This window comes from Scomber scombrus, chromosome 13 (genome assembly GCF_963691925.1).
Source record: "Scomber scombrus chromosome 13, fScoSco1.1, whole genome shotgun sequence".
In the NCBI taxonomy this organism is placed as follows: Eukaryota; Metazoa; Chordata; class Actinopteri; order Scombriformes; family Scombridae; genus Scomber; species Scomber scombrus.
Window position 1 is genome coordinate 24381923 of NC_084982.1, and position 25073 is coordinate 24406995.

Below are 25073 nucleotides of genomic sequence, written 5' to 3' on the forward strand. Positions count from 1 at the left end.
AGTCCAAACTTGATGAAAAAGATTTCAGCAAACTTTATTTTTCAGCTTTTGTTTTCATTCATCAGATTATACATCAATAATGAACAGGTACATAAAAATAACCAATCTCGTTCTAATCATTGGTAGCATACCATACACCTGTACATATCTGGTGGTAGAAGCTCCACCAAGCATACAAATGGAAGCCATAAAAAAATACATACAATAAAGGACCACTTTATAGTAGGCTAGTACCATAAATATTGAGAGGATTACGATGCCTGACGTGACTTTAAAAAGTGTCCGGTTAGTCTTCAACAAACTGCTATCGGCACGGGAAAGCAGTCTGCACCAATAGCCTACGGACTATATTAACTTAAGTAAAAAATCATTAAAGCCCAATATCACAAAGTATGGCTCAAAGAGAACGTATAGAAATATCGACACAGAAATTGTTCCGTACCGTAGCTTAAAAAGTTATCTGAAATATACTTGAGTAAATACTATTATAGGTATTCTCCACTGCTGCAAAACTGATCAAAGCAATCAAAACAATAACTGATATAATAATTTTAAAATCTCTGCTTGCTTTTATGAGGGTAAGACGTTTAGGGATCCTCCTCGATTACTACAAAGTAGTCTCTATAGTCTTAGGTGTGAGCACTTTACAGACGGTCCCTAACTTTCTCTTTCCCTCGGTCGGTTTCAAGGCTTCCCCCCTTAGTCGTTAACCTGAAGAAACTTTAAAAACACTAAACCAGTAACAACTCCCATTACAATTAAAATAAAAAACGTGAACCATATTAATTAATTACACGGAAATCAAGGGAACAGGTTTGGGGAGTTTCTAATCGCCCAATTAATTAAACTATCCCGAAGAAAAACCAAAAACCAGCTGAAACGTCATTATAACATTTTTTCTCTGCAAACTTAATGACTAAAACCGATAAAAACGTGAAAGCTCAGTGACATGTAGTGCAAAGCTTCACAGGCTGCATGTGGCTTTAAGACCGGGGCTTCCTTGAAACCGTCAAAGCCATGGTTGCATGGTCAAATTGATGAACTTCTTCTACGTCTAACTTTTTTAAGCAAAAAAAAAAAAAAACTTTTAGACACTTTTAACTTGTGCTTTTTTCACGGAAGCCTGTATGGTTTATTTTGTATGCAGTTCTTCTCTCTAGACTGTTTCTTCACTTTTCCGCTCAGTATGCGTGTTTGCAGACAGGGAGTGGCAAAATATAAAAACTTTTTTTTTTTTTTTTTTTGCCTCATAACTCGTCCAGCTAAATCTATACAGCATTAACCTCATTGCCTTTGAGTGACTGATATAATATGGACCATTCGCCGTCGATAATCACGCAAGTAAGAAGAGAGGAGGAGGAAAATGAAGGTGAGTTTGGGGGAAAAAGTTTTCTCAACTATTCAGCTGCGCATGACAATGTCCGCAAGGCACCGGGCAGCTGCAAGCTTTCAGGACGCCACAGTGTCACAAATGTCAGCTGCTTTCTCTTTGAAGCAAGCTCACTGTCTTCTCATTTTTAACGGGAAACTTTGACGCCCTTGAGTGTCATTTATGTAGCTGTAACATTTAGATTCGCTTCTCTAAGTTTTTCAGCCTTGCGGGTAGGCCGTATAGCCACGGGAAGCCACTGAGGTTTTTTTTTTAAGTAAATAAGAGGTAGTTGCATGGATTTAAACAGGAAGTCTGTAAAACCAAAAGAGTAACTGACTTTTAATTGTGCTTCTCGTAGACTTATTGTAGAGTGTGATAACGTTAAAACATGATAAATATGCGTGTATGTGAAAGGGGCGGGGTCAGAGGCTCTGACAGTTCACTGTTATTGTTTTGGACTTTGGAGTTGAGCTGCTTCAGTTTATATTTTATTTATTTAAGTTCCTCCAAACAGGTTTTTCTTTTTTTAACCAAATGAACACTTAACGATCCTACAATGAACATAATTGTGTCCAAGTCTCAAATTTGGTGCAATGACAGGCAGCATGTGAGGCTCAGTAGTCTCTGTGGTGACAGTTAATGTAGTTTAGGCTGCAACAGTGAATAGATTAATTGCTTATGTTACCAATATGGCTGGGTGATATATGGATATAATCAAATATCACAATGTTATTAACCAAATACCTTGATATCAATATCATAATGCGATTGTAGGGATGATTATTGGTGCTTTTACAAGATATTGTGATTTTTAATTTACATAATCATCAGTAATGTGGATATCATGTGCAAGTGGGTAAAAGCAAATAATAGATTAACTAGAACAGTCTGGTAAATTAAGAAAATTACAATTTTACTGTAATGCAGCCTTTGAAATCAGATTAATATAACACAATATGTAGTCTTTTATATATATATCAACATATAGCGCAGCCCTAGTTGCCAACTGATTGATAAGATTAATTGTTTTTAAGACAATAAAAGTTCAAATCTTATAATTCCAGCTTCTCAGATGTGAATATTATAGTGTAGTTTTCTTTGACAGTAAACTCAGTGTCTTTTGGTTGTAGGCTGTTGTGGACAAAACAAGACACTCGTAGGTGTCACCTTGGGCTCTGGGATCGTTAGTTATCGACATTTTTCACTTTTTTTCTCATCTATTAATGAAGAAAACAACTGACAGATGAACCAATTATGAGAAGTGTGCCCCTGCTAAAGGTGAATCCTATAAATGATGATACTGAACTTATACTGTTGGTGTTTTCCAAGTGTCGGGGCGTAAATCTCTTCATAAATACAGTGAGTCTGTTATTTCCACAGAAGAACACTAAGCAGTGTTTGTGGAAATGATCTGCACTCTCACATGGTTAGGCATCAGAGAACTAAGACCAAAGCCTGTGGCATAATCAAGCTCAGTGTAATCCTTCTGTACAGACAATGAATGAATGCAAAATTTGAAGCATTCCCAGACAAACACATTTAATTGTTTTCTATCTTCATTAGATATATTGGGAAACCCCATACAGTCATCTTGTCTCTGGAAATTGTCCCTTATTCCTTGCGTTGCCATTATCCTTTAACATATTCTCTAAGGAGGAGCCTCACTTCCACCCTAGCATGACATTTTCAAGTGTTGTACTTTTTCTATACAGATTTCTGTTTGGCACCAGTGTGGATATCACAAAGATAGACCAACCCAGAAATCTGAATGAGTAATATCACCTGTCACCTGACCTGTGGAAAGCACTGTCTTCTCTATAGGAGGAATGTCCCAAGTGTATCTGCTTGGGTTTGCAGTGGTTTAATTGGTGTACATCGGTGAACTGAAGGGCTGCATAAAGAGCCAGTATAGCATGAATAAGGAGATTTTTGAGCTATAAAATACATTAGCATAAAGATGAAGTATGGGAATACTTCTGGTGTTGCCACAAGATGACAGGTGGATGCTGTTTGCTCACTGATGGCCAAAAGTTCAGAGCAAAAACTGTCCCAACAGGGATCAATAATGTGCATATTTCAAGGTTCAAGATTAAGTTTAATTATACAATATCGCACAGTGAAATTCACTTATACATAGCTTTTTGAGCAAATCACTTATTTATTCAGTTTACAGTTTTACACAAGAAATCTCACTTGTCTACTCAGATGTAAGGCCTTTCTATAGTTATTAGTATCCAACAATATCAAAATCACAGCTTGAAAAGTGTTTAATTGTTGATAAAGTCAGGAGCATTTTACATCTAGACTTAATTAAGTAATTAAGTGCTCATATATTTGAATTCATTTAATGCATCATATGTCAGTTTTCATAGTTTGTTTGTGGTCATTGTGGACATGGCTTGCAAGTTTGAGGTTTGCCAGGTCTTTTTGTTATGAATATGTCATTGCTGTCAGTTTTATTAGATTTCAAACTATCTCGTGACTGCTGGTTGACTGATGGAGGTAGAGAAATGACTGAATGTGGTTTTGACTTGATAAGACGTTAAAAAAATAGTAGCAGAACGAGGCAGCCTTCCGTTTCTGGTTTGGAGGCCTGTGGTGGTTAAATAAAAGTAGATCATGTAAGATCACATTGCAAGTTGAGGTACTGAAATCGTGATTGAATTGTTAAATTAATCACCCAGCAGGTGGTGGACTGTGAAACTCTTACCTGTAATGATTATCAGTGGATTGCCTCGTTTAATTCATACGATATCAACATTTAATTGCTCATTTTAAAGAGTTCTAAATCAGGACTTCAAACATTTCATATATGATGCTGCTCAGCTCATTTTGTGAACATTAATTAGACTTCCGCTAAAAACTGTGTTTCCTTCTCAGGTCATATATAGTTATAGTTATTTTAGCATTTCTGTTACTTGCAAATGTTGAAATTTAAACTTAATACGATTAGAAGTAGATTAGGTACTGCATTTTAATCCCATACATAAAACGTGTACACCATCCATATCACTCAGTTGTTTGAGTTGGTTATCATGCCACTGCAATCCAGCTAATGTTTAACGGTGCAGTGATTCAGCTGTAAAACCCAGTCCAGTCAGAAGGTGGCGGCACGGTCCTGCTTACTAGTACAAGCTGATTCTGGCCTGATCTCAGATGACTTCCTCTTGGACAAGAGGTCATGAGTCCAAAACATGGCTGGCACCCATATGTGAGGGGCCAGCGAGGCCAGAGAGAGAGGAAAGAGTAGCTGTCTGCTGCCCTTCTTTAATTTCATGAGTTGCTGCAGCCAAATGGTGGCATTGCAGATCGTTGAGCTCAGTAAACTGATCGTAAAATGTCTTTTAATATGGGTTTTTTTAATAGCAGTCAGAGTGCTATTCTAAATAATGAATAATCAGTTTTTCCTGTTCATTAAAGTCAGTACATAAGCTGTGATTGTAATAACGGTGATTTGTTATGGCACTTGAGACAGACTGAAAAGTGAATGTACTGAGATGCAAAAACATTTGAACCACAATGTGACCTGACCTAAGACAAGCTTGGCCACCGTGAACCTACCGTACCATCTGCTCCGGAGGGGTGTGAAGCAAGTTGTCAGATTGTAACAGAATATCAGGTGTCAAAGTGGCGGAAAGTCGGCCATGGGAGGCCTCATTCTTTTAGTGTCTGGATAGGAATAGAAGCAGCCAAGTACACCATCATGCCTTGCCTGAAAGGGTCCGAGATAAGCCTACTTTTAACTAAGTAGGCTAAAACATGCTGATGTGGCGCGAGATCGTTGCTGCCCCTCGGAAATGCTGTAACCTCATTATCAGTGTCTAAGCTTCTTGGACTGGGAGGTGAGGTATATAAAAGAAGGGTTGCAGTACAATTTGTTTCTTACACATTTTTGTTACCCTAATTGTACATGGAGACTTTAATACTGATTTAAAAAAAATGAAACTAGCTACAATCACAATAGTGTGATTAATGTGAAATGAAAAAAAAAATCAGCTTGTAATTTAAAATCTGCTAAAACTCAACTGGTTGTGGTTTCTGTTCAATTTGGCTAAATTGGATTTGCAATCTCACCATCGTGCGTTAAAATGTGGTTGCAGGGATTGTGGTCATTCTGCTGCCCTTTAATGCCAGTCAAGTATCAGTGTTAAAACGTTGTCCCTGGTCCAGCGTCCCATGTAAATGACCCCTCTACAGATCAGGAACCGACCCACACATGCAACATTGACTGCATAGTGCTTCACAGGTGATACTGATACAGACTTCATAACGCATGTTGTACTCACTGGTGCTGACCACATTTAGAGTGGATATTTCTGTCATCACTCATCAATGAACTGATGAAGAGCTGTAGTCTACAGTTTCAGATTGTATAATGTCCGTTATTGAGCCAAGTAAACAAACTATTGGACAGAGAATAATAAAGAATACATGAAATGTTTTCGAATGTATAAGCCCAAAATCTCTTTGGGGGATGTATTATGCTTTTTGTGATTTTCTTTTATACTGCTATAATGTTGGATGTCTGTTTTAAACATGGTTAAAGTTCTAAAACTTGGGGTGAATGTATGTAAAAATGCTCACTGCAAGTCAAAAGCCAGGTCAGGCCTTCAGCCTGCTCTGAACGCTTTGTTTGCAAAGTTACCTCTACTTCCTCCTCGTGATGACATCAGATTGTTCACACATGCCCACAAACAGCCGTCCATTAGTAGTTTTTGTTCTTGTGGTTGCTCCATGGGTTGTTTGCGTTGTCTACTTTCAGGAGCTAGCCAATCAGAACACAGTTGGGCCTTAAAGAGACAGGAGCTAAACTGGCCTGTTTGAGACAGAGGCTGAACTGAGGGGCTGCATAACGAGGCAGTATTAAGGTTAATACGTTATTAAAAATATATTTAGACAACTTAAATTGTAGTAATTCATTTCTGTGTCCCATTCTGTTGGGCAAATGAGCAACTCCATGTCACATTGCTACTGTATTTTTAGCCATATTAGCAGCGAGGGTCAGGGGATGTTGGTCAAAATTGGTCGGCCTGTTGGTCCAGACTGAAATATCTCAACAAATATTTCATGTATTGCTATAACATCTGCTACAGACATCCAGTGTCCTCTTAGGGGGCTGGTAGATGAAAAAATGCAACGGCAAAACATATTTTGTTAGTAAGAAAGTGAGTTATTTCCTCTGCCAGATATTTCATTACATAACTATTTTGGTACAAATATTTACCCGCCACTGTGGCGCATAACCTTAAGAGATTTACTCGCCAAACAGAAAATCTACCCGCATTTGGCACTCAGTGGGTGTTAATTTGGGACCTTGCAGACATCCATGTCCCCCTCAGGATTCATTTTGGTGATCTCTTAACTATTTATTTTGCGTCATTATTAGATCAAAATTGTAATTTGATTACTGACCAAATACCTGCAAAATTAATGACACTCCAGTCAGTCTCAGCTGTCTTTGTGTTTAATGCTCATTAGCTAATTTTATTTGTTATTAGGGGATCAAATGAACATTGACCATGTTCTCATTCACCTGTCCCACAAGTTTTATACTGCTTCTGATCCCTGTAGTTAACAAAAACTTAACCCATAATGGACATGATTGTAAGGACAATTAGCAATTCAGAAATTTTGACATGAGAATAAAATCTGATTATTCCCCAAGAAGCCATTTTTCAACCACAGGTCTTGCAACTAACCTTAATCTTTTATTCAAGCTAAATAATATGATTAAATGTTGACCTAGTTGTCCTGTTTCGCCTGTTGTTCAGTTTAATCTTTCCATTGAAAGTTTATTTTTTCCTTAAACCTAAACTGTTGTCACTGATTCACTTGCCTACAAGTTGTAACAGAGCTTGTATGATAAAACTAAAGTTATGAATTCAACACCCACTCAAACAATGGGTTTTATTTTAACTCCTAAACATAAAGGTGTTTAAAAAGTTTAAACAATGAGGTGTCCCAGGGGTTAGACGTGGACCTGGTTTGAATCTAGCAAGTGACACAAATAAACACAAAGAATTATTTGAACTTTTACCATTGTGGCTCGGCATTTCCCTGTATCTGCCCTCTCACATGGTTATCATGCAAATATTCTATAGGTAAATAGAAATTGTGTTTTTAATTGTGTAGTTTTCCGGAAAATCCCTACAGAGCTCTATCAGTGAAAAGGATCTGTATCCTGTATGTTACCATGTTAGAAACCAAAATGAAAGTAGTTGAAATGGCTTTTGGTTTGAACTTGACTCGACTGTGACCTCTCTTTATTTTGGATCTTCACTCATTCCATCGGGAGCCAGTGACGTCTGTGCAGCCTCAAAGTCTGTTTATGTTGACATTTTGCAGCGTAGACATTATTATTAGTAAGCTTTGTGAATGACATGTTGCTGAGTATACAATGTCAGTGGTTTAATTTAGTTCATTTTTCTATGCATGCAGTGAAGCATGTCTGAACAGTGTAAACACACATCTTAACCATTTCCTGCTGTGGGTTGTAGGTGACACAACAAGGTTTAGTTTGTCTGTTTATGGCCTGGTGTAAGCATGCAGCACTATATATATACATAGAGCCTCATCATTAACCGCTGTCAACAGCTGCTCTGGCAGGCTATTTTAAGCACTCAGATGTGTAATATCAGAAGAGGTAATGCACTGAGCAGCGTGATGTTTTTTAACACTACAAGCTTCACCTGCCCAGTTCCTTCACGTGTTTGCTCACAAACCTTTCATCTTGGGACCAGTAAGGCATGTCTAAACCAGCATGCCAAGGCCATAATGACCACTCTCCCAGGACTTAGTCCACTTTCAGCCCCAGCTGAATGAAGTGGTCAGCAGGCCAAAAGCTACTGGGAATATCATGTAAAATTAGGTTAGACTTGTTCGGGGGATGAAGTTGAAACTGGGCTGCGTAGAAAGGTTAATAATGTTTGATATAAGCAATCTTTTCTAAATTTAAAATCAGAAGTGCCATTTTCCTCTGTGTGTTGAGCTCAATTAGTCTATGATAAATGTTTAAGGGAGTGTATTATCTAACTTGTGAGTCCTCTTGTCAGGTTTCTTGCATTTTTGTTTTTTATATTTAACTTTACCAGCTGTCAGCTAAGTTATTATGGAATCGTAATAAATACAGTAAATGTGATGAAATCAGCTAGCATCATAAATGCTACACAAGGAATGCACAAAGTAAACCTAGAGAACACATTAAAGACCAAGTTAAAGAGTTATAGGTAAAAGCTATATAAGAAAAATCTTTTTTCTTGAATTAAAAAAACAACTTTTATCATTGTCTAGTGTTAGTTTCTAGCCATTGCTTGGTGCCATTGCTCAACTGTGCTTCTATTGCAGTCTTTACACATTTACACCCAAAGCAGGTTGACATGTCCATGATGAACCTCATACAGAGGCAACGGATTTAGCCTTGTCTGAGAGGCATGCTAATGCCTGAGCTGACAGCTCTGACTGGTCATCTTGGCTCAGCTAATTTGTCAGAGTTTTTTCTTTCTTTGTAAACACTGGCTCTCATCACTCTGACACCAGTGGTCGGGATTTTTTATGTCACTTGTGTGTGTCAGTCGCTGTTGTTATATCAAGAGTTAGTGATATTTAGGTAGATTAGCATACAGGTCGAATAAAAACAGAAGTGTTGTACAGAAAGCAAAAACATTTTGTCTCAAATCTGTATTTCGTTTCAAATATGGCCATTATCAATTCAACATATTAAACTGATATATTATTATATCAGTTATGATATATATTATGAAGTTGGATATCTATAGACGGGTGACAAATTAAAGGAAAAACTGGTACTGGTTTAAAAGCTAGAGCCCTACAGTGAGGGGATCCGGTGGCTCTGTTATGCTGTGGGGGGCATTTTGTTGGCATAGCTTGGGTCCACTTGTGCCCGTAGAGGGAATGGTCACTGCCAATCAATACAAAGTTGTTGTGACCTTTATTCTGTGATGAAACATATCTATCCTGATTGGAGGGGTCTCTTCCTGGAAGGTAAATGCACCCATCCATAGGGCACGAGGGGTCACTGAATAGTTTGATGAGTTTGAAAGTGATGTAAATCATATCTTATGGCCTCCACAGTCACCACATCTCAACCCAGTTGAACACCTATGTGAAATTTCGGACCGATGTGTCAGATAGCATTATCCACCACCATCATCATAAAACACCAAATGAGGGAATATCTTTTGGAAGAATGGCGTTCATCCCTCCAGTAGAGTTCACAGACTGTAAAATCAAAGCCAAGAAGCACTGAAGCTATTCAGGCAGCAGGTGGTGGCCCAACACTTTACTAAGACAATTTATGTTGTTTTTTTTGCTGTCATTTGTCACCATTCTGTATGTTAAACATGGTCAAAGTTCCAAAATTTGAGGTGTACGTATTTAAAAATATGTACTCGAAGTCAAAAGCCAGGGCTTTAGTCTGCTCCTCATGAGTACTTCATTTACAATGGTTTTTTTTGTTTGTTTTTTTGTACTTTGCAGACGAGCTGATGTTAGGCCGTCATACATTCCCATAAATGACCGTCCGGTCCGTTCCAGTTTTTCGATGTGTTGTTTCCCTTGATCTACTCGCATACTTTGGATTGGATTTTAGCTCGAGCATGTACTAATGTATTTGAGAAATTGACATTTTGAGTAAAGAATGAGAATGATACAATACTACCACTATTTGTTTCATGGTTTGTTGCTGTAGCCTTCGGAGCCGGCGGAAATCTTTCAAGGGGCAGCTTCCAGAGCTGGCCAATCAGAACAGAGTGGACTTAAAGAGACATGATCTGAAACAGACAGTATGAGTTACATAATATAAAACTATAAATCATGCAAAGGCATTCCAGTAGCGCTCCAGATTAAAATATAGACCTGTAAATGTGCATATGTCCCCTTTAAATATAGAAAGAATCCTGGCTGATGCTCTGTGAAAGAGCAGGTACAAGTGCTCATAATATGTACAATATCTGAAAAATCATATGTTACAGTATTTACTGCATGGGGTTCCTTCTTCTTAATACTGTTCATGTTATGCAGTATACAAATGAAAGGTGAAAGGTTAATGGTCTTTAAAAAACAGTAAAACCATCATCTACTATTCCTCTGGAAGTATTGCAGTGGCAGTGATGCAGAACCACTTGATAATTGTTGGTTTAAATATGTTGAATGTTAATTATAACATATTCCATGGTGAAACAAGCCAACTATTGTCATTTAAAACAACAAAATCTGCATTGAAATTAAACTGGTCCAGGAATTCTTCATCTGACTATCTTTGGGGTTGAAATGAAGACCTATATTTGTTATGTAATGTCTTTTAACCTTTTACTTCACAACTGAAATAGCCACATACACAGCATGTCAGAACACAGCAGGAGTCCTACTCACAGACGTCTGACTTCTGCAACAGTGATGCAGTGATCAGATGCACTCGCTCAGCTACTGTGCCTGTACCGAAGCCAATAAATGGACTGATCCTGCCTAGAAACACACTAAATACTATTTCTTACTTACTTATTGGATTTAACTGTGGCATCACAAATACCTAAATAACCATACCTTCAAAGTTTGTCTAAAATAGTTCAAACAGCATGTTCATGTGTGTAGTGATGTGTAGTTGAAGCTACTCACTCAAGAGCCACTTCCCTGAGTTGGGGCATTGAAATCAGTATCAGTAATCAATAACTGGGATTGGTTTGTTGTTGGGAAAGTATGAGCATCATGCCTTATGTTTCTTTTCTTTTGTTCCAGGTGCCAGTGAAGTTTCCTCCTCAAAGAAGCCTCGCAGCAGAGGCCTTTTCCACAGTCTCTTCTGCTGTCTATGTCACAAGGAAACAGAGCCACCTCCAGTAAAAAACAATGCCCCCCTACTGGTAGAAGAAAATGGGACCCTGTCAAAAGTAAGTCCATCACTCACACATCCCAGCGATATTAACTTTCTTTCACCCCCACCTCTATATCGCCTTTGAGCAGTATGTGGTTTGCATGATTGACAGCAATGTGATGTGTAAAACACATGTTTTCTTGGCTGAAGGCATTTCATGTTTACAAGAACATTTCTGCTGGGCTGGGAGCTAAAGCACTGCAGTGTTGGAAAGTACTCCATGTTCAGACATCAATCAGTATGACTGCGTCACAAGGAGGGCGGTAATAGTATGAATATTACAGAAGTGGCCATCTGACTGAAAGATCACTTCTTTTAAAATCACCAGCTGCTGCTGCACCAACAGTAGCTGTGTTACAGCATAGCACTTTAATACAGATACAGTGTGACGAGACATTAATAGCATGAAGGTTTACTAGTTTACTTAGTAAACCTTCCTGGGTTCATATTCATAAGGTTTAATGATATAAACTAATTTTGAATATTGAATTTTGAAATAAGTTTAAAAATTGATAGAGAATTATTGTGTAGAGGGTGCTTGAATGTGAAAAATGTGAATTTTCACGATGTTTACTTGTGCTAAGACAGTGGTTTAACTGAGTATATTCTTGGAAAACAACATGGCTTTGGGCAGTTATGGACCAGAGATCAAGTGGTCAAGACGTTCTCAGGTGTCAGTTTCAGATTTATGCCTTAGTTCAGCCTTTTTATAGAGATTTGATATTCCAGAAGTTATTCGTCACGTCTTCCCAAGCCCCCAAAATAAATTGCTTGGTCTCTGGCAAAGGGAGGGTCGAGTCAAGTGCTAGTCTCAGTTTTGGTTGTGACAACCTGTCATGTCAACGTACATGCTGCTCCTGTTGCTGTTACTCTCTCAGGCGGGCTGCAGTTTCAGTGACTCCCCCCACCAGCTGTGTGAATATCAACTCCACATGGACTCTGCTGTTACCTGGCAGTCATTTGGACTTGGACACTGCAGGATCCTAATGCATGGAGCATAAACTCTGAGTGAACATAGTACAGATTAAGACATAATTTTCCTGATGTATTTGGAAAACTCTGAACGCACTGAAGCCTCTTGTGAAGGGGCACTATCTACTGAAGCCATGTTTTCTGAACAATGCCAGGTTCCCAAGTTGACAGAAGCTGCAGATTTCACCAGCCCTTCAAAGGGAAGTGCTGAGCTTGGCTTGGACGACCTTGTGGAATATACTGAGCAGACTGTCAGCAGAGAAATAAACCCTTCTATACTTTGCGTGGAACAAGGCGACACAAATCAAGATTCTGCAGATGAGGCTGAATCCTGCACATATAGCACTGGACACACTGAGAGCTTTGAGCAATACTCAGAAAGTGATGATTTTTCTGAATCTGACAAGACCCTTGATAAGTGTGAGACTTTGAGGTTAAGCCAGCCATTTGATGAATGTGTTCAACACAGTGAGTGTTTTAAACCTTGCAAGTCCTCTGAGCACTGTGCTAATCATAGCATAGCATCGCAATGTAGTCCTTGCTGTGAACACTGTGCAGAACACCTCCAGTTATTCCAGCAATGTAAGCCCTCTGATCAACAGTTTGAGTCTTTTGACTTTGAGGCAGATAAATTAGCAGTTAACTGTGACAGTTTTGAGCAGTCTGAAACATCTGAGTATGTACCTGAATGTGCAGATCACTTTGAGTGCGCAGATCACTTTGAGTGCACAGATCACCTTGAGTGCACAGATCACCTTGAATGTGTAGACCACCTTGAGTGTGCAGAACACCTTGAGTGTGCAGAACACCTTGAATGTGTAGACCACCTTGAGTGTGCAGAACACCTTGAATGTGTAGACCACCTTGAGTGTGCAGAACACCTTGAATGTGTAGACCACTTTGAGTGTACAGAACACCTTGAGCTACTGCAACAATACGAGCCTTCCGATCAGCAGTGCTTTGACTCTGAGTCAGAGGCATCAACAAAAGACTGTGAGATGACAGGTGACAGGTTAGGCATACCTAACATCTCTGATTCAGTGGAATTATTGGACTCTGGCACTGAACTTTGTGGGTATGATGAAATTCAAAACCACATTGAATGCACAAATGAAGATGATGAGGGTTATCTGCCTGAAGAAAATGATGAGGAAAATGAAACAAAGGTCATTGACGAAGAGTCCTCAAAATTATCAGAAGATGTAGATTCATTGAACTTCAGGACGCCTGCAAAGGTTTATTTTGATGACAGTGAGCATGTTTCTTTTGAAAGCGAATGCTTTGAGAAAGACCTGAACACTGAAGAAAACTTTGACTCAGAAACAGACTCTGAAACAAACCAAGAGTATGAAGCAACTGAACAATATGATGCATCAGAGCAGTGCGACTCTGACAGCGCTGAAGAAGACAGTTCCTCAGACTGCTCTTCTATTGAAACCAAATCCTTTAAGACTTGTCCTGATGGCAGTATTCGTTCTGAACCCTGCTCTGATTCATGTGGTGAATCTGAAAAAGAAGCTCAGGAAGATTCAAGTGATGAACAGACCCAGTGGGAATCTTTTGAAGATGACGAAGACATAGAGCAAATCAATTTGAATGAAAGTAATAACGATCAAACGAAAACTCCCACTGTTGATATTGTTATTGAGGATTACTTCGATTTATTTGACAGATCTGACCATTACGGAAATGCTTTTACACAAAAGCAGCATTACATCTCCTGCTTCGATGGGGGAGATATTCATTACGGCCTGTATGTTGACGAAAACCAAGCTGAGGCACAAGTGAAAGAAATTAACAAAGAAATCAATGTACAGGAAACTGATGAATGCTGTGATGCTCCTGAGGAATCATGTAAAGAGGAAGATTTAAGTGATGACGCCTCTTATGAGTCTTGTGAGTCAGAGAAACATCCTGAAGAATGGAAAGCAGAATCAGAATCAAGTTCAGCAGAGGATGAAGTGGAAGAAAGTGAATCTGCTTATGATGAAGCCCTTTATGCAGAGCATTATGTCAACTCTGAGGCAGAGAAAGATGAAGGAACCTTTGATGGAGCAGCTTGTGCATTGGAGGAATACGCTCCTGAAATCTTAAATGAACAAGAACCCGAAGTCTGTATGTTTGCGCCAAGTGCAGAAGACATCTCTGTTGAAGGTGATGCATATGAGGACAATATCTGTAATGCTCCAAGTTACCAATCGACTGATGAGAATATCTCCATGATTCATGACGAACAGAACATTTTTACTGATGACAGAAATGATGACAATGAAGAGCCTAAAGAAGAGCAGCCTAATACAGTTGACAGTAATGAAGACAAAATATTTGATGAATATTCAGAAAAGGAGCCATATTGGTCACTTACAGATGTCAAAGATGAGATGTGTGATCTCAGTGTTCAGGAATACTATGCATATCACATCAAAAGCATTCAGTCTTCTGTCATACAAGCCCTGAATGGATTTGTTGAGGAAGAAAGTTCATGCGAACAGACAATTGATGTAGATGCTTCTGAGAACGAGGAAGAAGATGCCCTTTTATCCCTTACAGAGATTAAGCTGCAGGATGTTCAAGCCCCTGAAGTTTGCCAGGAGGAGTGCAAAACAGTCAGATTTGAAATTACTGACGCTAATGAACTGAGTGAGAACTGTTCTGTTGTGGAAGAGACTCCAGAGTCAGACGACAACTGTGGGTTAAATGAAATCTCAAGTGAAACAGGACCACCTCTAGGTATTATTCAAAGTGTTGTCTCAGCACAGGACGTAGTCACACAGGTCAAAAGGATCGAGGATTCAGAAGAAGAGGACAGCGAAGATGATTCCTATGAGCTTTGTGAATGCGAGTACTGCAATCCACCTCTTGAGCAGGTATTATAAGTAGTTAAATATGCTGTCAAGTACTGGAGAACATTCATTTGTATTCTCAGAACTGTGGGTGAAACTTTAATTTATCCCATACTCGAGGCAAATGAGCTATCAATATTGTTTCCCTAATTTGACATAATTAAAACTGAGCGACCAACTGTGGCAGTGAATAAGACACAGGGGATTCAGTTTGGCATGGTATCTGTGTCAAACTCCAGCTCTGCCATTATTATCATGTGGCAGTTCACTCAGCAGGGACAAACACAAGCACGAGGCACTCAGTGTTACAAGTAGCCTGTCTTATCATACCAGCTTGTTTTTAGAATTGGAATCGCATTAACAAACACTGATCTCCCCCCACTTGTTGAACGACAAGACACAGTATGCTGATACATACATGCTCCATCAACATGGCAGCAGCTGTAGCATCCAGGGTTTCCTGTAACCCATACTCAGAACACCAACAACACAATTCAATATCTTAAGTAACAACACACATACTCACATGCAATGAACGATACATTGAGATGGTAATATTAAGTGTATGTTTAAAGCAGTCACTTGGACATTGTAGCTGCTGCTCATATTGTGAATTTGAAAGCTTAGAGTGCTTTTTAATGATGGGACAAGTATCTACAAATGAGCTTCAGGGCTTAACTCCCTTTTTTATTTTCAGGTACCAGCAAAGCCACTGCTCCCACGGATGAAATCGAATGATGCAGGGAAGATCTGTGTGGTCATTGATTTGGATGAAACCCTAGTGCATAGTTCATTTAAGGTAAGTTGGCCTGTGTGACCACATCTACTTTCTCATCCATATGCTGTATATTGTATACTTTATGGGGTCATTGGCAGACAGATAAAAATTGGTAATTGGCCGGGTATATGTTCCTTTTAATACAAACTTCTGTGTCCCATGGTTGGATCGGTTTTTCCCTGGGTTGTGAAAATGTATATGGCCCTAGCAAAATATACATTTTTTTCAAGGATTGTTGTCATAAATAAAGTTGATTTTAAGTGCTGAACTGCAGATAATAGATCATAAAGTGTTTTGAACATCTATATAGTGCAGGCCTGGGGTTATTCCTGTATGCAGTAGACACAAAATGAAATCCATCACGTGCAGCCATGTTATTTTATCATTATCTCCTGCCTTCGATGTTCCACCTTTTAAATGCCTCTCTACCCTGATTTGGTGATGGAGTCCTGCATGTGTGATTAAACCATCTGCTGAACCATCAACATGATGCTTGATTCACAGTTTAAGTGGAAATAGACAAGTGTTTTTCTTTAATTAAATGTTGAGTGCACAGTGTAATGGCTATAGAATAATAACACTATTGGTGCTCAGATTGTTTCCTTATAAGCTGTGTTTGAGGCACAATTCGAGTGCACAACCATTGCACAACCAAAAAAAGAAGAGGATAACATTAGCCACAACGCTAACGCTACCAGCCAGAAACAAACAAATTAACCATTTTCTGTTTGATAATCTAAGCAAAAAACATGTTTTCTTGCACTGGCCTTTCTAAAATGTGGAGTGGTGAAATTAATATTCTCTTATGACCAAGGAGTTGGTAAGCAGACAGATGGTTTAATATTGATTATTGCCAAAGTGGTGTTGATCATTTTTCATAAAGCTAGGCTCTGAAGAAAACGGAAAGCGTTCTGGTTGTTTTTGTGACAGCGGTGCAAACAGTAGTACCACTTTGAAACACTAGGGGGTGAGAGTTGAGAATTTGAAACACAGCTCAACTGTAAGCTTCCATTTTATCAAAAAGTAAACATGAAGAAACTGCTTAAGCTGAAAAGTTGTATTATAGTGTAGTTTTATTATGGATAGTTTATTTACATACTACAAATCAAGGGCATTCATTTTTCTTGGGAAAAGGGAGTCTATTTTGGCAAGAATTCCCAGTATCTCGATTCATGCCATTTAACCTTCCAACTATCTTAGCCTACGTAGAGACTGTACAGCCACTTGAAAATCTGTTTGCAAATGTTTTATTAACAAAAACAAAACAAAACAAAAACTAATACATTTTGTTATATTTAAATCTTATCACCTTTTTAATTACACTGCCTTGTAAGTACTTAAAGACCTTATTTACAAAGACACAAAAATAGCTAGAAAGCACACATTGAGAGACTGCTGTTAGGCTTCCATATTGACTGTCAAAAAAAACAGTCCAGGCAAAAATGTCAAAAGGATTTACGCTACATCATTTTACATGTTCGTAGAAGGCACATGGCTTGTTTTTACAATGAAGCAGCTAGACTTATGTGCCACCCAAACACAAACCATTTATTCCATTGGATAATTTGGTGTCTTGGTGTAAAACACACCTACACCCTAAAATTGAAGTTAGATATAAACAAACAATTAAATTCAGATTTTCTGTGAAGGAAAGTACATTTGCTAAAGTACAGTAAATACTCAGCTGTTAGTTATAATGTACCAGGACCCTTGAGTAAATAAATAATCAATATAATTAGTGCATTTTAATAGAATTTTAAGAAAAAAACAAGCACACATTTTGAAATAAAATCTCTGCACACTGTAATTAGCTAATTATTCATATATATAATTATTATAAAAACATGAATAGGGGTACACTGTATGTAAAGATGCTTTCAAAGACTTCATCTGATTTTACTTTGTGCCTACAAATAACTGCCTTCCTTTTGATTATCTTGATACCTTTTAAGGTAGCATTCAGTGAACAAAGTGATCAATGCCAAAAGTCACGGCTCCTGTGTCATGACCAATTATGTAATGAATGTCATGTGGTGTTTAGTCCTTCTCAGGTCACAAACTGTCCTAAAGGATGTCATCGGATATTGCCACTAGCAATGTGTAAACAGGCTCATACTGTGTGAATTCCACGTTTAACACAAGGTGAATAATAAAATAATTATTAGCTTGACACACATACTAAGAATAGTGTGAGATAACAAAGTCTTGAGGTTGGTTGCGTGCGAAAGGCAAAGGAAAACCACTGAGTTGTGTGACTTGTTTGAAAAGGATAGAAAACATTTCGATTTTAGGTGCATTAAAAAACATTTTATTAAACACACCTGTACAAAAAATAGTCAATTATTACATATCACCCGTAAGACATCTTAATCATATACATCATAAAATTGTCCTCAAATTGTAGACATTGTACACTTCCTGTTGTCAGTAGGTGGCGCTATGACTAAATATTGCCATGTAGATGTATTCAGGTCGTGACTCCTATCAAGCATGAGAAATTTGGGGCAGATTGGACAATGTTAAGTTGAGTTACAACAAAATTGACTGAAACGTCATGTCAAGTGTGTTCCACGATAACTCTAAAGCTTTGTGATTTAGCTTCGCAAATCAAGCTTCAATCTGCGAAAAAAATGCACACTAAATTAAAAAAATTGTTTTTTTGAAAAAAGTGTTGAGGCGTTCCATATGCCCCCCAAATTTTGTTGTCAGATATCAAATATTACGTTGCGCCACTTCTGATGCATGTTCAAAGTTTCGTGAGTTTTAAAGCCTAGCACCTCACAAAATCCTAAAAGTTATAAGGGGGCGCTGTAGCGCAAAATAAAATTAAAATGTGTACTAGTTAGAACATAGATGCAAAGTTTAACGAGTTTTTGCACATCCTAAAGGACTGTTGCACACTGGCACTTTCATGCTCAGGCTGTAATAAGCATAATGATGCTTCTTAGGAAATATTTTTGTGTTTTTAAAAGTGAATAATAACTTAAAATGTCTCTTATACACATCAGACCCATTATTTCTAAATGGGGGATGGAAGTGGGTTAGTGGGTTGTGGGTTGCTCAGCCCCTGAGCTTACACTGGCTGAGTATACATTAATTGCTTAGTGTAAAGGTAGCGGAGAGTGGCTGGTATAGAAAGTTAAACACTAACAAGGCAAACATACCCTGAAGAATTAAACCAGAATGGAAACATAACTGAAGTGAATAAAGTTCACACTTGTGGAATCCTATAAAAAAACAAATGCATTATAAAATAAGTTATTCATTAACTCACTGGTTATTCAAATATTTGAACCAGCGGCTTCAGGAGTCGACATAAGGAGAAATCTGTGCATAAAATGTAAATGCATACTTGCACATTCTGTTTATGATTTATGTTGAACTCATTCGCTCTTGCGTTACCATTACCTCATGGTATACCTATTTAGGCCATGGTGTCACGCCTTATATAGAATTTGCATGTGATGATGCTAACATTTGAGAGGCATATTTCATGTGTGATAACCACATAAATAAGTCAGATGTATTTATGAGCCCAGTCACTTTCTGTAATGCCCGTATTTCAGTGATGGAAGTAACAAGAGTCATGTTATTTCAAGTGTTGTGTTATTTACAAGATGCTGAGGTTGCGTCTTTAGGCCTATGTGACATATCTCCCCCACTGATTAGTTGCCGCTGTTGGCTTTCTTTCAAAATAATCTGAAAAATTGTTTTTTTTTCATGTGTTTAATACTCCTGCTTTTTTTTTTTGACAGCCAGTGAACAATGCTGATTTTATCATTCCAGTGGAAATTGATGGAACAGTTCACCAGGTATGCACTTTTTATGCTTAACTGAACATCTATTGTACTGTTTCTCATGTTGATTTAATGTCAAAGAGTAAAGCAGCCATCAAAGAAGTTATAGTTTGCAGATGCTTGTTAAACTTTCTGCTCAAAGCCCCAAAGATGTATTTTTGAAAGCAGGATTGATGTAGAGTACAATTTCATATGTACTGATTCTCATTGCACTTTAAATACAGCATACCAGTAACCAGAATATATGTTATAAACCATCCAAAGCTCAAAAATGAGGGGGTAAAAGTAAAAAAACGTTGTGCACTGTGCACCCTGACAGTAGCTGTAGCCCTCTGTTGACGGCTCCAAGCAGCAGGTGGCTATTTCAGTGTCCTGACGAAATGAGGAAACTCTGGCAGGCTTCTCAGAAATCACTGGCCATCAATCTCAGCCTACAGGCCATATTATGCCCTGTTCATTGGCGCAAGGTAATGGCAGTGACTATTCCCTGCAGGCTTTAAAGGGTAACTGCAATCTGCTTTTGTTGGGCCTGCCAGAAGACAGAGGAGCTTTGTTGTCTAAAAGGCCTGGGTCTGTTTCAAGTAATCCAGGATAGGCTTGTTAAAGTAGGGAAAGCCTATTCGGGATGACTTGGTTCAGAAACAAGGCCGCTGGCATCTTAGTGGAAGTGGTTATGAAGTCCTGTCGGGGTGTTTACAGGAAGTCTTTGCGCATTTAAATATTACAGCTTTTCTTATGCATTATTTAATGTCATTATAGCAACATACAATTATCGACACACAAAAGAAAACAATGTGCACGGTTAGCGTTGGAGCGATGGACAGTCATCAACCACTCTACCTCTACCATCATAACATTGTGGTTTAAAAGTCCCACCTCCCCTTCGTCATCTGCCCATATTTTGCACAGATTACATTAATAATTACTCTTTATGTCTTTTTACTGGCCAAGCTAGTTTTGCATTTTATTTACATTATCTTCACTTCACCTGTTTCCCTGTCTCCACTGCTGACAGCAAAATGCAGTAGATGCTATTTTTATTTATGTAATTTACACTTGTTTTATTTCAGTTTAGTTTGTTTAAGTTTACTGCGTTTTGTCATTTATGTTCACGAACACGGAGCAGAGTAGAGACTGACAGCAGTAGTGATAGTGAACCAGGCCATATCAACGGAGTCATCGCAATGTTTCATTGTGGACATCATTATATGGCTATATAGCAGACACAGACTACCCTAGCTCACAGTGGTGAATAATGACAGAAGTGTATACAGATAACATAATTTAACATACATAGATACATGGCTCAGTTATGTTTTGATGGACTATGCGCACATGAGGGCTTCTATTCTTCTGCTTTTAATTTAATCAAAATCGGACACATTCATTTTAGATTTCATATTCTTGTCCCCTTTGTGTCTCCACCCAGGTTTATGTGTTAAAGAGGCCCCACGTCGATGAATTCCTCAAGAGGATGGGAGAACTGTTCGAGTGTGTTTTGTTCACCGCAAGTTTATCCAAGGTCAGACTGCTGTTTTCAACCCACACACTATCTGCTGGTTAAAAATTGACTGCTTAATACAGACTTAATGGCATACATTAACAGTGCTCATCTGTCCAGACTTTATGTGGAAAGTCACACCTGTCGTTTCAAAACATTACGCTTAGGATTACTGGAAGCCTGGCCTAATTTCCGGCTGTGATTTATAGGCGAGTTATATACACCCTCACACAGAAAGATTTATTTATGATACCTGTCAGGCAATTGGACAGAGATTCTAACCTCTCACCTCTCTCTCCATTTACTTTTTACTGTGTTAACCCTATACATGACTTAACTTAGAGAAGCATTTGGTCAGTCATTACACACTGAAAAGCACCCACACATGCTTAATTGTGCTTTATTAACCATGTTTGTCAGAAGCACTTGACAGTATCATTTGTTATATTTTGGATACATTGTCTAATATCAAATGCCACTCTGAAGACGTTCATGTTTAAAACTTTTCACTCTATTAGTGATTCATGCCATGCTCATATTGCTTAATGGTCAAAAAAGGCTTACCTAAAAAAACATCTTGTAAAGGATTTTTATTACTAACAGTCCAATGCACAATATGCATCACTAAGTTACAGTTTTGCATATTGACATGGTTAACATAGGAACACATTCTAACACACTCTAAATTAATGCTAATGTCGCTCCATGATTGCTTGATGTCTAAACATGCAACTGTTTGCTAACACATTAGCCATTTCAACTTTATAAGGTGATATACCAGTGTGTTTATTACAGCTTGTAATAATATGTCAAGTTAACGTCTTGTTTCACTCAAGTGTCCAAGGAATCGGTTAATGCATGTTTAATGTGGTGGTGCAGTGGTTAGCACTGTTGTCTCACAGCAAAAAGGTTCTGGGTTCAAACATAGTGGCCATACTGCCCCATTTACACCTGGTAATATCATGTGATCTGTATCAGGATACATTATCTGGATAATGACATCTGATCCGTGTGTCTTTGCATTTACACCCCGTATTAAAATGCATTCTCGTTCCTGCATTGCGATCAGATCCCAATACGCAAAAGTGCAGCTGGTGAACTTGTCCACAAACAAGTGGCATCCCAGGTCAAGGAAACTGACTGACTGCCACAAATTGACATCATACCTTTCTAAATAACTTCTCCCATAGGCAGACTTCTAGCTACTTCCACTACTTGCAGCTTTTGCAGAGCTTGCTTTAGCTGGCAACAAAGGTGACCTTTCAGCTTATTGGACCCATGAACCAATTCTCTTATGGATGTGGTCGCACTGTTAAACATTGCATTAATATGCATTTTCCCTTATCTTAACAACGTATCCAGGCATATATCACATTTCAATACCACATGTAAATATGGTGTCTGTGTGGAATTTCTTCCCCGTGCCTCCGTGCATTCTCTTTATAGGAAAAGCTATGTAGAAAATGAATAGACATTTTATGCAAATTTAACCCCTAATCTATACATTTTCAGAATGGTTACATTTTTTCCTCATAGTTTTTTTTAGCATTGTTTGTAAGTCAAGTAAAATACAATTTAAATTAATTAAAATAAACACATCCATACACGATTGCTGTACAATCTGTCCATCGTTCGCTCTACACTGTTTATAGACAGTCACTCTGATTCTCCTGCTGTTGTAGTATGCTGATCCTGTCTCGGACCTGTTGGACAAATGGGGGGCCTTCCGGAGCCGTCTCTTCCGGGAGTCATGCGTCTTCCACAAAGGGAACTATGTAAAAGACCTGAGCCGTTTAGGACGAGACCTCAATAAGGTCATCATCATTGACAACTCCCCAGCCTCATACATCTTCCACCCGGACAACGCAGTATGTTTATAATTCTTTTTCTGCAATAAACTGATATACATGTGATTAAAGGAAACTCAGTAGTTTACTGTTCTATATTCAGCATCCCTAAATTATAGCAGCGTCCTTAATATTAATCATTATGGTCAGTTTTTTTCTGATTCTACCATATCCTGCTTTTCAAATCCTGCAGGTTCCTGTAGCGTCCTGGTTTGACGACATGTCAGACACCGAGCTCCTCGATCTTATCCCCTTCTTTGAGAGACTAAGCAAAGAGGATGACATCTATGATATTCTCAAGCAGCAGAGGACTTCAAGTTAACAGAGGCAGGATACTAGGATGAAAATAATCACCAGCAGCTGTCGTCACGGGGCCACGGAGGCTGGTGGGCCACAGGCTCCACGCTGCTTCCCAGTACAAGGACCACACTGCAAAAAGTGACTGTCATTTAATCTGATGTTCCACTCTTACAGTTTATAGCATAAAAAAAGGTGAAGGCAATCTTCCGGTGGGTTTTGGTGCTTCAGCACTGACAGTAATCAAATCCCAGAAACAGATTTTCTTTCTTTTCTTTTTCTTTTTAGTAATGATGTTCGACTGAATATAAGATTAAATGATTTTTTATAGATCTTTTGCAGTGCAGCTAGTGTGTTGTTGCTGTTGTTGTGACAGCAATGACTTACTGTATGTAAGTGTGCTGTAAACCTAGATTGTGTGAACAGTTCAGTGCCATTCTACAAATGAACCACATAGCATAGTTTTCATGTCAGTTAAATGTAGCATTTTGTAATTAATATATCTCACACAGAAAATAACAAGTCATGAAACTGTTCCTGGAAGGTTGTACCTTGAGATTAACTTACTTTTTTTGTACCTAAAATGGCCAAATATGTAGAAAAGACAATCATTAACTTAAAATAATTGGGTTAGTAATCTCTTAGTAATTTTTGACACATTTCAATACAAAATGCACATTTTCATGTGCGCTTAGACGCTGTATGTCTTTGAAAAGCTACAAACAGTTTGTGTGAGAATTTGGCCTCTGTAGGTTGAGATTGCAAAGAAACCAAACTGTCATTATTGGAATATAGTATTCCACTGCTATTGCATTTAGTCCTTATTCACTACATTACAGCTGATTGATAATGTTAAATATAATCACTAAATCGTAATATTACTGAGTGGAATCTAATTTTTAATGTGTAATAACCGTTTTAGATTTATTCTAATGACCAGTTCAGTTAACGTCATACTTACATAATTTTTTTAAGAAGAAAAATATAATGAAACTAAGTCTGGATCTCGCAGACATTTAGATAACTGACCGCACACCATTGCAGAAGTGGTGAGATTATTTTTGTACATACAGTATATTCGATTTTAGGCAAACTTTTTGAATTGGTTTTAATATTATTTTATCTAATGTTATTTTATGTTTTGAGTTTTTAGCTGAATTGGCCACCTCAGCGTGCCACCTATCAATAATGCAATAATGTTCATGTGTGCAGGAGGAGGTTGTGACCTGCTCAAGTGTCATTGATAAATCTGACATTTGATTTAAAAACGCCCACTGACGCCTCCTGTTGGTAAACCTGAATCTGAGCTTTTTCATGCATGACATTAATGGAGTCAAGTGCGCTGCCTTATTGATCTGTATGTTCAGTTTCGTATGGGAAGCTTGAGCCAGACATGTTCTAGCCCTGATTTTAATTTGCCTCAGTCTGGAGCGAGTGTGAGTGTGTATATCTGTATGTGTGTGTGTGTGGGTTTCAGTGTGATTGCGTCAGTGTGAATATTTACATCAGTTTAAGATTTAAAAAAAAGAAAATTTGACAGTACATGAGAAAACATAACCTGTCTTGAAATACTGATTTAATTTTTTTACTGTATGCAAGAGTATTAACGTTGTGACTCAAGTAAAGAAACTGGTTCAAAAAAGTGAGTTTCTCAATTGCTGCTGATAAATGTTAAGATTGAAAAAATAAAAAAAATAAAAAAGTACAGATATTTTTACCTTGCATCAATAAAGCATGTTTTATTGAAACAGGTCAGTACATTTTTTCACATACCAAACAC

The 25073-nt window shown here is 38.2% G+C and overlaps 1 protein-coding gene across 2 annotated transcripts; it reads left to right on the plus strand.

Annotated features, from left to right (window-relative positions):
• The first annotated feature begins 1018 nt into the window (after positions 1-1018).
• LOC133992561 (carboxy-terminal domain RNA polymerase II polypeptide A small phosphatase 1-like) lies at positions 1019-25041 on the plus strand. 2 transcript variants are annotated; one of them, XM_062431226.1, is made up of 7 exons: positions 1019-1369; positions 11126-11274; positions 15771-15872; positions 19607-19663; positions 21078-21170; positions 22832-23017; positions 23190-25041. In XM_062431226.1, exons 1-7 carry the CDS (start codon positions 1312-1314, stop codon positions 23316-23318), a joined length of 774 nt encoding a protein of 257 aa, XP_062287210.1. In that variant the 5' UTR covers positions 1019-1311; the 3' UTR covers positions 23319-25041. The 2 variants fall into 2 exon arrangements, with proteins under 2 accessions (XP_062287210.1, XP_062287209.1); XM_062431225.1 differs by lacking the exons at positions 1019-1369; positions 11126-11274 and adding an exon at positions 14036-15097.
• Positions 25042-25073: the final 32 nt, after the last annotated feature.